This window comes from Capra hircus, chromosome 16 (genome assembly GCF_001704415.2).
Source record: "Capra hircus breed San Clemente chromosome 16, ASM170441v1, whole genome shotgun sequence".
Taxonomy (NCBI): Eukaryota; Metazoa; Chordata; class Mammalia; order Artiodactyla; family Bovidae; genus Capra; species Capra hircus.
The window spans coordinates 17616320-17629993 of record NC_030823.1 but is presented as its reverse complement, the minus strand read 5'-3'; the positions used below and the strand labels follow the sequence as shown (position 1 = coordinate 17629993).

At 38.2% G+C, this 13674-nt stretch overlaps 1 protein-coding gene across 1 annotated transcript in view; it reads left to right on the top strand.

Moving 5' to 3' along the window:
• The window catches only part of USH2A (usherin), a 935662-nt gene that overhangs the window by 721842 nt on the left and 200146 nt on the right, over positions 1–13674 (top strand). The window contains exons 52-54 of the mRNA XM_005690572.2: positions 3379–3583; positions 8846–9043; positions 10518–10672. Coding sequence (XP_005690629.2) covers positions 3379–3583; positions 8846–9043; positions 10518–10672 — 558 coding nt within the window. The remainder of the gene's footprint in view (positions 1–3378; positions 3584–8845; positions 9044–10517; positions 10673–13674) is intronic.

Below are 13674 nucleotides of genomic sequence, written 5' to 3'. Positions count from 1 at the left end.
CACAGCTTCTGTTACAAGGAGACATTCAGAATATACCTGTGATGTTTTAAGGTGGCTTGCATTGGCTCTATGAAGGCCAACTAACACTTGTATTTAAAATTCATATTTAAATGGTTGTGATCAGGAAAAAAAAATTTTAAATGCTGAATAAAGCAGTATGTCATAGGTAAAACTCAATCTCTAGACTCAATTTTGTTTCCTGAAGACCTTCCTAGAGCCTTCCAACTCCTGCTCCAGTCTGGACTGGATCTCTGTGGGGTTTCTGCATGGCTGTCCCAGCCAGTTTCCCAAAGCTGTCTCTTTGGGAAATCTCTTTCCTCCTTCTCTATGTTGGTCTCCCTGTATTCTGAGCCCCAGTTGTCCCTTCTTCATGAAGAATTGACTCTCTGGGTGTAGGTACGTGAAAGGTAAATATTTTGAAAGCTTGATATCTGAAATTATTATAATTCTCCTTCCCACTGGATTGATAGCTTGTCTAGGTGTACAATTCAAAAGAAAAAGATTATTTCTACTCAGGATTTTGAATCCTTTTCTGATTTTTTTAAACTGTTACTGCTATTCCGATTCCTGTTTCTTTGTAGGAAACCATGTTGTTTTTCCCAACAATTTTTAAGACGTCCTCTTTTTTCTGCTTTTCTAAAATGTCATGACAATGTGCCTCTATGTATATGCTATTATCACCATTATTAATATTGATAATGATATACTTCTTGTGGACTTTTTCAGGGTGAAGCCTCATGATCTGCAGTTCTGGGGAATGCTATTTTATTATTTCTTTGATAATTTGCTCCCTCTTTTGCCTCTCTTTTTACTGATAAGTTGGGTGTTGGACTTCCTTAACTGATATTTTAATTTTTTTCCATCTTGTTTCTTGCCCGTTGACTCATCTTTTTCAGTGTTATAAGATATTGTCTTAACTTTATCTTTCCACCATTCTATTGATTTGTTGTGGAGTTTTTTTGGCTATCTTCTTTTTTTTTAGTTTTTGATGGCTCTTTCTTTTTTGCCAATTATTATTTATTTATGGCATCCTACTCTTATTTCATTCATGAAATGTCTTTTTTTCCCTCATTCTGAAAATATTCATTCTGTTGTTGCTTTTTAAATTGTTTGTTTGCTTTGTCCTTTGAATTATCTTGCTTGTTTGATACTATTTTTTTTGCCTATAAAATTTTGGTTTTCTCATTTATTTTATTGAAGTATAGTTGATTTACAGTGTTGTGTTCATTTCTGCTGTACAGCTAAGTGATTCAAGTGTGTGTGTGTGTGTGTGTGTGTGTGTGTGCTTTCTCATAATCTTCTCCATTATGGTTTAAGCTCATTTTCTTCTTTTCCTTGTTTTGTTTTTGCTTCCTCTGACATTTTTTCTATGTTTTTAAACTTCTTTTTTTCCATTGTAGATTGACTGACATGTTGTTATATGTAGAAATCCATTGGTGGGGAACACAGTAGGGTCCTCATTATGGCAAGATGGCTTTTTGTCAGTAAATCACATTACCAAGAATCCTCAATAGGTGTACTTAATGAAGTATCCTTAAGTGCTCCATCCTAGGTCAGGATGGGATACGTACCCAGCCACCATATGGGGAATCCAGTAGAAAGGAGGGGTTCTCACTGAGCAGGATGCAGACTTTTATTTAGTTTTCCCACTGTGGCTTATATCTTCCAAGGAACCCTCTCTAATTTTTTTTTTAAAGCTTCACAAATTATTTTCTAAGTTTCTCTCAGTTTTTTAATACTTCGCCAAATGCAGCCATAAGCACACATGTACACAGGCTCATGTACTAGCCTACGCTGTCTTGCCCAGAACAGTGAATTCAGGGGTACGTGGCTTGCTTTGACAGTCATCCCAGGGCCGAGTATTGCCAAACATTTAGCCACAGTATAACAGACCTTCTCAGATTCCCAAAACTCACTACAAATTTCTTTGCCACCACTTGCTTAACCTGAAGCCAATGCCACTTTATACTTTAGGGTTTTGTTGTTGTTATTAAGGAAACATTCAACTTCAAAGCACTAAATTATGTTTTTTCTATAACACATCGAACAATGCCAAGGTAAAAACAAATGTCCTTATGTATGGAGTGGGTGAACAAAAGGAATTTTTTTAACTTTTCGCAGGTTAGTCCAGTGTGGTTTCAGAAGCTCTCCTCCGTGCGATGTCTCAGGAACCCAAGTCCCTTCCATCTTGTGAGAAAAGGAAAAGAGTGGATGACTGTACATGTAGGGTCTTCCCTGGATGCAGAAAGCATCTCTTCTGAACATGATCACACAGATATTTCTGGTCACATGACTCCTCCTCTTGTAGTCAGACTGGAAAATCTAGTGTTCCTAGGGAGAAAAGGCAAAAATGGACATTCCTGGGCACATACCATTGTCTCTGCCACATACATCCACATCCCAAAAAATAGGTGTTAGTTCTCTTCCTTAGACTTTCTATATTCCTTTATTGTCATTTGGTTGGGCTTTAAGAGGAAGTGAAGATAAATGCATGTGTTCATTTCACCATGTTTAAGTGGAAATCCAACTATATTTTTCTGAGCAGCTTTATTTTCATGATCTTTGGGAAAATTAACTTATTTTAGATAATAGAGAGATTCAATGTAGACCACTTTTAAATAGCAAGAATGATTTTAAATAAGTTATGCTACCTATATAAAAGGAAAATGAAGTAGAACTTTGTCTTATAGAAATATTGCCTTATATCTATCTCCTGTAATTTCAGATGATGAAGTATTTCATTTTCTGAGCTTAAAGCTTACTTATACATATCAATAACTACAAAAAGCCCAGAGATTTACCAGATAAAAAGTTTACACATATAAATAATAATGATTATAATGACATTTATGAAATATTTAAATTTTATAAAACTTGGATGTAGAATACTTCTCATTGGTCAAATATTCCTAAGAGCACACAAAGCACAGATTCTCAAATTTCATATTCTTTATTTTTTCTCGAAAATTCCACCAGAAAAGTGTCAAAGCAACAATAATAAAATAATGACTTCTATTATCATTTACATTCTGTCATTTGAGTCATGCAACAAACCCATATAGCAAATTGAACTTCCATTCTTTCCCGGAAGAAGCTGAGGCTTTGAAAGTATTAGAGACTTGTTCAAGGTCACAGCACTAATAAGTTGCAAAACTGGATTATGGGTCTAAATCTGTGTCATTTCAAAGTAACTTCTCTTTCTAGTAATACAGACTGCCTTCATTTCTTTTTAAAGAATTTTGAGATAGTCACTCATGAACTAAGCAGAAGAAAATTTCATTTGAGAGTTGTAGAAACCTAGCCCACCCATGTCTAAATGAAAGTTTTAAATCTCCTCCCCCTTGCCCCCACTCTCCCCACCTCTACCACCTGACTTAGGAAACGAAAGCATGCAGAACCCTCTGCCCGGCATCCACGGAAGCCACAGCACGCTGCGGCAGGTGCGACTTCAACTCTACCAGCCACGTTTGTACTGTGATAAGAGGATCTCACAGTTCCATCAGGAAGGATTCAATGGAAGAAATATGTTCATCTGCTGAAGAGACTGTTCATACGGGAAGTGTAAACACACTCTCCTTCACAGGTAACAGAGAGGGAGCCAACCTGCCTATGGCTTAGAAAGGAGAGTGACAGGCTGTTGAAAATGCAGATTTATTTCCCTCTGACCTCATCTCTTTCCTTCACCTCGTATCAATTAATTTCATCATACTTAGGAGCCAGCTAGTTACCAGGTAATTAAAGGTACAATTTGGAACTGTACAAAGTTAGTAGTTAAAACAACTTTTAAGTCTAACTTTAAATAGGAATGTATTTTAAAGTAAGCACATAGAGAATAAAGAACGGAGGGATAAATTAGTTTTGTGACCTTTTATGGTATACACAGTTAATTTTAAATGAGCCTAATTTTCTCAAAAGTTTGAATGCAGACTTTCAACAAATGCCATGAATGAATGTTGTTAATGTTATTCTTGCAAGCATAAGAGAGGCAGAAACATGCTTGTTCATTAAGACCTGACAGCATCATTCTGAGGAGGAGACAGAGTGCTCAGTGAAATCAGTATTCCCTTTCCTCTTCAGTCCGGGTCGAGAGGCTGTGCTCTCCCATAGTCTTTTGGGGGGTGTTCCCCAAGACAGCCACCATCTTGGGAGTAAGAACCTTCATGGTTATGGAAAATAGTAATTTCTAAGCCCCATCTCGGCCTTAAAGCATTAGTCCAAAATAGTGATTCTCAGGCTTAGCTGAGTGTAGAGAAAAATGCTGTGAATTTTAGGACTATCTCCAAAATAGTTCTTCCATCTATTCACTTTTTTTTATTCAACCATTTGCTTAAGGCCGTACTTAAGTTTCTGTTTTTCGAAAATTAAATGTGTGTGTGCAACTGTGTGTATATATGTGTGTACACACATCTATTTAGAGTGAAATAGAATACAGGCAAGTGACATAATTCAAGCAAGCTAAAGTCAAATAAATTCCACTCCATTCCATCATGACTACATTGCCTGTACTAATGGCAGTTCTTGAGAAGGAAAATAATAAGGCAGGATACTGGGAGGAGAGGGAGTAGATTAGGGAGGGAAGGTAGGGGAATGAAGTTTACTGAGTATTATTTAGTTCCAGTGTTGTGCATTCTTTAAAGTATAGGTGATTTACAATGTGTGTTAAGTTCTGCTATACAGCAAAGTGATTTGGCTATGTGTGTGTGTGTGTGTACTTTAAAATTCTTTCCATTATGGTTAATCACAGGATATTGAATATAGCTCCCTGTCCTCTACAGTAGGACTTTGTTGTTTATCTCTTCTATATATAATAGTTTGCATCTCCCAACCCCAAAATCCCAACCCATTCCTCCCTCCCCCTGCCCCCACCACCACCACTTTGTGCTAGGCATTTTTAATCCTTACCTAACTTACCCTCAAAGCAATCAGGTAAGTATGATCATTTAACAGATGAGGAAACCAAAGGTCAGATCTGTAAATAAAAGTAACTTATGGGGAAAGTGAGGTTCATATCACATCATTGTCAGGAGCGGCAAACATAAGAGGACTCCACACAGTGTAGGGCTCCTTTCTGGGTGCTCTCAACCTCCTTCAGGCTGTTTGCTACACCTGAAGTGTGTTTCTTAACTGTCACACTCAAGGACAAGGTCAGAATTCACGTCTGCAGTGAAGACTTCCCAAGTCCAGCCCCCTCTCCCTTCTGTGCTCCTGTGACACGTGATCAAGCCGTTCACCACCCCTACCATGCCTCATAGGCAGCTGGACACTTGTCTCATCTCTCCCACGAAAGGAACGGCCCTGTTTACCTTTTAGATTTATCACACTGTAAACAAATAAAAAATATTTATTGTAGTGCCTTTAATTGGGAAAAGCCTCAGGATAGAAGACAGTTGGACCGCTAATCTCCTCCCAGCCCCTGTTATAGGTTTAATTCATGTAAATAAAAGTAACTTATGGGGAAAGCGAGGTTCATAGCACATCGTTGTCAGGAGCGGCAGACATAAGAGGACCCCACACTCCCAAGGAGTGTAGGGCTCCTTTCTGGGTGCCCCCAACCTCCTTCAAGCTGAAACCCTCATTTAAAACTTACTTTGTTTCCTTCTAAGATAATTCTGTACTTTTAGCTGCCTTTTTAAAACAGGGTCAAGATTTTGAAGGATTTTTGTGACATATTTGTGATAGACCTCTCCAGAAGAGAATAGTTGTTTCCAACTACTGATATAATATTGTGAGAGCTTTTAATGACCATATTTCAGATTATTTTGCCTACTGGAAAACAGTGTAAATTGAAAATGAAAAATGACAAAATTTTCTTCTTCATGAAAAAATGTAAGCATTCGAATGATGCTCAAATTCCACTGAGACCAATATAGACTAAAAAAGTCAGTTTTTTTTTAAGAGATTGGCAATTTAAACCTACCACCAGTGCTGACCAAAATTCATTTGTTCATACAATCCTTTATTTATCAAAAAAGTTTATTAAATCCTTACTAATAACCAGTCAGTATGCCAGGACAGGCAGATTCTTTACCATCTGAGCTACCAGGGAAGCCCTTCATACCAGGACCTTTAAAACAAATAGGAATTTCCATCAGGGATTTGAAGCTAATAGGAAGAGATGGGGAAACAAATATGTAATTATCTCTAATATGAGAAACGATGTGCGGATAAGTCCTATGATAGAGGTTAGCGTAGGATAATTTTGAAGAATATGACAAAGACACCTAAACTAGATTGGAGAGGTGAGGAAGGAGGAAAGACTTCAAGAGGATATTATGCCTGAGGAGAGAAGGGGAGGTGAACCAGGCAGAGAGAGAACCACATGCAAAGTATAGGAAGCAAGAGGAAGCTGAGCATGTCTGAAAAACAACAGTATCTCAGTATGGATGTAGCATGTATAAGGCAGAGAAAGTCATGGAGAAGAGGCCAGAGAGCAGGGCTCATATAATGAAGCCCTCTGAGGCCACACTAAGGAGTTCACCTTTATGCAACAATGAGTGGATAGTAAAACTTTTTAAGCAATGGAATGACACAGTTATACACACATTTTTGGAAGGATTGTTCTGTCAGCTAAAAAAAAAAAAAAGACAAATATGTATGGGACATTTCAGCAGTTAATAAGTAAATATTGAACAAACATACACCCCCTAATACCCAACACCCCCAATTATCAGAATATTAGAACCATGTAATGTATAAAATGATTTTGAGTTTGCAAGTAAAAGAGGAAAGAAGGAGAGTTTAAAAATCTGGCAAGGAACAAAGAGCTCTGAGAAATGAGAGAGATGATTGAGGAAAGGTAAAATTTCAACAAATGATTTCTTATGTGTAAACTAAAAAAAAAAAAAAAAAAGCTTTTATGGGCTGGGAATGTCTTTGAAAAACCAGCCCTTATGGGAAAATACAGGATAAGACATGAGAGAGTCAAAGGAGAATGAAATACAGTGGAGGAAAAAACAGGAGTGAAGTGTGGAGAGCTGCCATAGATAGAAATGGAAATGTGGGCTTGAAATGTACAGAATAACAGGTACTTGTAATGAGTAGTTTAATCTACTATAACAAGATATTCAAAAGTCGAGTTACTGTCTGTGGGCCAGTGGACATTCTGGGAAGCTCACTCCCACAGGGTCATTCAGGATCTAGATTCTTCATCATGCTTCCAAGCGGTACAACCTGAGTTACCACAACACCCTAGTTCTAGCCCATCAGAAGGGGATAAGAATGCAAATGCAAGGCAAGTGATTTCCTCTTTAGAAAGTGCACAAATTGCCTATGTCACTTGCCACACTCCTTCCATTGTTGATAAGTCATGTGACTACACCAAACTGCAACTTGGTGACTACACCAAGTCGCAAAGGTAACTGGGAAATGTAGACTCTGACCAAGAGGTCTCTGGACAGAAGGGAGATCTGGGAACTCAGTGGTGGTCATCACAGGTACCAGTTACCCTGAGAAAAATGAAAACAGAAATACATTTTTATAGCAATTTATATTTTATGAAGTTCTACAACATAACTTACTGAATTTTATTTTCATACTAATTCTATCAAAGAAGCAGAGTAGGGTTTATTTTAAGGAGATGCATTTAAAGAGAATGTGATAAAATAACCCAAGTAGATGGAGCTGAGAATTAACCTGCATCCAATGGAGATATGGCAGGTGGCCTGTCAGCCAAGGAGGACCTCCTCTGACCCTCCTGTCTAAGAAAGAGTTATCAGAAACTGCCGCACAAAAATACACATGTACATATTCAAAATTCACAGAATTAAGTAGAAAGCAGATTTAAATAATTAAACTTTCAAGGAATGTTTTTGCTAAATTTATAGCATTTGTACTTCCAAAGTTATTAAACCTCAAAATTGAACTAAGATGTTTCAGACACCTTTTGAGACACCATAGAATCATGTGGATGATTGTCTAAAACTTTAGCCAGACCAAAAATCTTAGCAAGTTCGCTTTGTTGTTTTAATTAGATTGGTTGGTTTGATTTTTGTTTTCTGGCTTGATGGAAGATGGAAGGAGGAATATGTAGTGCAGTATATACATGTCCGACTCTGTGCGACCCCATAGACGGCAGCCCACCAGGCTCCCCCATCCCTGAGATTCTCCAGGCAAGAATACTGGAGTGGGTTGCCATTTCCTTCTCCTGTGCATGAAAGTGAAAAGTGAAAGTGAAGTTGCTCAGTCATGTCCAACTCTTAGTGACCCCATGGACTGTATAGCCTACCAGGCTCTTCTGTCCATGAGATTTTCCAGGCAAGAGTACTGGAGTGAGTTGCCATTGCCTTCTCCGATATACAGTATGTATAATGGAGTGTGAATTCACTGTTATTCATTAAAATGGTATCATGATGTGCTAAGTTTCAATTCCTGTATCTTATAACTACATTATAATTCATATAGTAATTTAATAAACTAATATTGACAATGTAATAATTGGTAAAGCTTATAATAATAAAATTATAAAAGAATGCTGCCAAACCTGCCTCATGCAGAAGAGATCATGAACTTGGGAAGCATTAACATCTAATGTACATTAGTTGGATGCTTTTATTTTTCAATCTGTTTTCTAATGTATCCATAGCTCTCTATTCAGAAAGGTGAATTCTATTCTGTGCAATTTCATATCTCTGTGTCTTTCATATTTCTAAATATTGTAATAAACACAATGTTTGTTATGATTCAGAAAGTAAAGACATTCAAGTTTTTATTTACATACCCTGGGATTAGAACATGAGGCATTTATTTTTAACTCTTTAAAGGTTTTGACTTTCATTTTCAATAGGAAGGTAAAAAAGTTTTTTAATTTTTTGAAAAAACTTCACTGTCTGATTTTCTGTCTTTCCAGATGTGAACCTGGAGCCCTACATGATGTATGAGTATAGGATTTCTGCCTGGAATCGCTATGGGCGAGGATTCAGCAAGGCAGTTAGAGCCAGAACAAAAGAAGATGTGCCTGAAGGCGTGAGTCCCCCCAGGTGGACAAAAATGGATCATCTTGATGATGTAATAGTCTTAAGCTGGAAGAAACCTATACAGTCAAATGGTATGAAACTATTTTTAAAATTAAAATAACGTAATCCAATTAAATCCATAAGGGAACGGAAATTAGTGAGATGCATTTCATTGGCACACATCTAACCATAAAAAGGGAACTTCAGTTTTGTGGGGAAACAGTGTCAGACTTTATTTTTTGGGACTCCAAAATCACTGCAGATGGTGATTGCAGCCATGAAATTAAAAGACGCTTACTCCTTGGAAGGAAAGTTATGACAAACCTAGATAGCATATTCAAAAGCAGAGATATTACTTTTCCAACAAAGGTCCATCTAGTCAAGGCTATGGTTTTTCCAGTGGTCATGTACGGATGTGAGAGTTGGACTGTGAAGAAAGCTGAGTGCCGAAGAACTGATTCTTTTGAACTGTGGTGTTGGAGAAGACTCTTGAGAGTCCCTTGGACTGCAAGGAGATCCAACCAGTCCATCCTAATGGAGACCAGTCCTGGGTGTTCATTGCAAGGACTGATGCTGAGGCTGAAACTCCAGTACTTTGGCCACCTCATGCAAAGAGTTGACTCATTGGAAAAGACCCTGATGCTGGGAGGGATTGGGGGCAGGAGGAGAAGGGGACGACAGAGGATGAGATGGCTGGATGGCATCACTGACTAGATGCACATGAGTCTGGATGAACTCTGAGAGTTGGTGATGGACAGGGAGGCCTGGCGTGCTGCGATTCATGGGGTCGCAGAGTTGGACATGACTGAGTGACTGAACTGAACTAAATCATTCATTTGTGAATTAGCCCTCACCAATGTTTAGCCCAAAATTATTATTTTCTTTGAATCCCAGCATATATCTGAGCTGCTTTCAAATAAGCAAAGCATGTTATGGGAGGGCAAAATAGTTTTGAAAGTAAATGTTTGACAGTTGAGAGGAAATAAACAATTGACTGATTATTTATGTCAAGAATCTATCTCCTCCATAAGAGTGGGTGTAATTAAGAACTGCTTCAACATAGCAATGTAACAGCAAATTAAAATTAAATAATGCTGTATTATCCCATTTCTTCAGAACTTTCAGTTCAGTTCAGTTGCTCAGTCGTGTCAGACTCTTTGTGTCTGACTTTTTGGCTCTCAGCTTTCTTCACAGTCCAACTCTCACATCCATACATGACCACTGGAAAAACTGGTCCACCTTGACTAGACAGACCTTTGTTGGCAAAGCAATGTCTCTGCTTTTGAATATGCTATCTAGGTTGGTCATAACTTTCCTTCCAAGGAGCAAGCATCTTTTAATTTCATGGCTGCAATCACCATCTGCAGTGATTTTGGAGCCCCAGAAAATAAAGTCTGACATTGTTTCCACCATTTCCCCATCTATTTCCCATGAAGTGATGGGACCAGATGCCATGATCTTAGTTTTCTGAATGTTGAGCTTTAAGAACTCTAAGCCATCTAATTTGTTTGCAAATAGTTCAGAGAATACCACACTCAAATTCAGGCATTTGTCTGTCTCTTTTAGGTCCTATTATTGCCTACATTCTTCTCCGAAATGGAATTGAATGTTTTCGAGGAACATCACTGAGCTTCTCTGATACGGAAGGAATTCAGCCCTTTATGGAATATTCATACCAGCTGAAAGCTTGCACAATTGCTGGCTGTGCTACCAGCAGCAAGGTAAGAGGAGTTTGCCTAAACTCTGGACAGAATTGCCCAGTGTCAAGATTGTAGGAAGGTCCAGGCTATGAGTAATGTTTCCAGTGACAGAAAACAGTGTCCACCCCAATAAAGTAAGGTGTCCATATGGCATCTCAACTGAGTACCAACACTTCCATCTGAAAGGATAGATCACTGAAAGAGAGATTTATTCAAATATCAATATTTCCTTCACAAAAAGAAAAAAACTTGAACCAATATTATCCTCTTAATCCCCTTCTCCTTCACCAACCACTTTTTAGTTGGTCTTCAATAAATTCATAAAAATTCCCAAGCCATTTCTCAGTTTAAAAACAGAAATTCTATTTAAATATCATATCAACAAAAATTGCCATTTCTTGTAAAACAGAGCAAAGGGCAAAGGAGTCTGACATAGGGAAATAAAATAGTTCCAAGCCTTCTCCAACAGCCTTGACAAGAATCAGTAGTCAACTGTATGTAGGGGAATTAAAATGAGGTATCATAGGTATTTTCAAAGTATCTGGCTTGACCGATTTGTAGGTCATGGTGCCATTTTGAAAGCAAATCAGGAAACAAAAATATATATTCATTATATATATATATATATGTATATATGAATTTTACTCAGCCATAAAACATAACTAAATAATGCCATTTGCAGCAACATCAACAGACCAAGAGCTTATCATACTAAGTGAATAAGCCAGAGAAAGACAAATAACATATGATACCACTTATATGTGTAATCTAAAAGAATGGATACAAAGTCTTTTCTTTGTAAGAAAGGACATATTTACAAGATAAAAACAGTTTCACAGACATAGAAAACAAGTTTATGATTACCAAAGGGGAAAGTGGGGAGAAAGGATAAATTAGGAATTTGGGATTAACATATACACACTGCTGCTGCTGCTGCTAAGTCGCTTCAGTCATGTCCGACTCTGTGCGACCCCATAGATGGCAGCCCACCAGGCTCCCCCATCCCTGGGATTCTCCAGGCAAGAACACTGGAGTGGGTTGCCATTTCCTTCTCCAATGCATGAAAGTGAAAAGTGAAAGTGAAGTCGCTCAGTCGTGTCCGACTCTTAGCGACCCCGTGAACTGCAGCCCACCAGGCTCCTCTGTCCATGGGATTTTCCAGGCAAGAGTACTGGAGTGGGGTGCCATTGCCTTCTCCGCATATACACACTACTATATATATAAAATAAACAAGGACCTACTGTATAGCATAGGGAGCTATGCTCAATATTTCATAATAATCTATAGAGGAAAGAATCTGAATAAGAATATGCACACACACACATATATGTATATAACCGCGTCACTTTGGTGTATGCCTGAAACTAACACAATTCAGTTTGTTTTTTTTTTAAGAAAAGTTAAAAGGAAAGAATGATTAACATTTTTAAAGCTTTCACAAATATATTTCAGAGGAGGAGAAGATAACAGAATGATTGTTGTTCAGGCACTCAGCCATGTCCGACTCTTAGTGACCCCATGGAAGGGAAGAGGCCCTTCCAAGAGCCCCACGCCAGGCTTCCCTGTCCTTCACTATCTCCCAGAGTTTGCTCAACTCATATCCATTGAGTTGATGATGCCATCCAACCATCTAATCCTGTCACTCACTTCTCCTCCTGCCTTCAATCCTTCCCAGCACCAGGGTCTTTTCCAGTGAATCAGCTCTTTGCATCAGGTGGACAAAAATTTGGAGCTTCAGCTTCATCATCAGTTCTTCCAATGAATATTTAGAACTGATTTGACTGGTTTGATCACCTTGTAATCAAAAGGATTCTCAAGAGTCTTTTTCAACACCACAGTTCAAAAGCATCAATTCTTCGACTCTCAGCCTTCTTTGTAGTCCAATTATCCCATTCATACATGACTACTGGATAAACCATAGCTTTGACTATATGCACCTTTGTCAGCAAAGTTATGTCTCTGCTTTTTAATGTGCTGTCTAGGTTGGTCATAGCTTTTCTTCCGAAGAGCAAGAATCTTTTAATATCATGACTGCAGTCACCATCTGCAGTGATATTGGAGCCCAAGAAAATAAAGTCTGTAACTGTTTCCATTGTTTCCCCATCTATTTGCCATGAAGTGATGGGACCAGGTGCCATGATCTTAGTTTTCTGAATGTTGAGTTTTAAGCCAGCTTTTTCACTCTCCTCTTCACCTTCATTAAGAGGTTCTTTTGTTCCTCTTCACTTTCTGCTGTTAGGGTGATGTCATCAGCATATCTGAGCTTATTGATATTTCTCCCAGCAATTTTGATTCCAGCTTGTGATTCATCCAGCCTGACATGTCATATGTTCTATGCATAGAAATTAAATAAGTAGGATGACAATATACAGCCTTGATATACCCCTTTCCCAAATTTGAACCAGTCCATTGGTCCATGTCTAGTTCTAACTGCTCCTTCTTGACCTGCATAGAGGTTTCTCAGGAGGCAAGTAAGGTGGTCTGATATTCCCATCTCTTGAAAATTTTTCCACAGTTTGCTGTTATCCATACAGACAAAGGCTATAGCATAGTCAATGAAGCAGATGTTTTTCTGGAATTATCTTGCTTTTTCTATGATCCAACAGAGGTTGGCAATTTGATCTCTGGTTCCTCTGCCTTTTCTAAATCCATGTTGTACATCTGGAAGTTCTTGGTCACATACTGTTGAAGCAATTTTATTTGGTACTTTAAGTGAAAGTGTCTATAGTCAGAAGCTGGATTAAGAAGTGACTGAAATTTGTTGGAAAGATCTATGGAGGAAGTTGAAGCAATGAGTTTGAATATGGTCATTTAAGAATAGACAGAGGGACAAAAACCAAAAACCGTAGACGACCAGCCACCTTGAGGGAGCTACTAAATGAAAAAAGGAAAAGGTAATCAAACAATTTGGGAGGAAAATAAGGAAAGAGCCATTTCACCAATGCCAAACTAGTCAGAGGAAATGCAGTTTTCCTATGGTTTAAACTTGAGAAGCTCAGCATCTTTGAACACTGTGGAAGAAC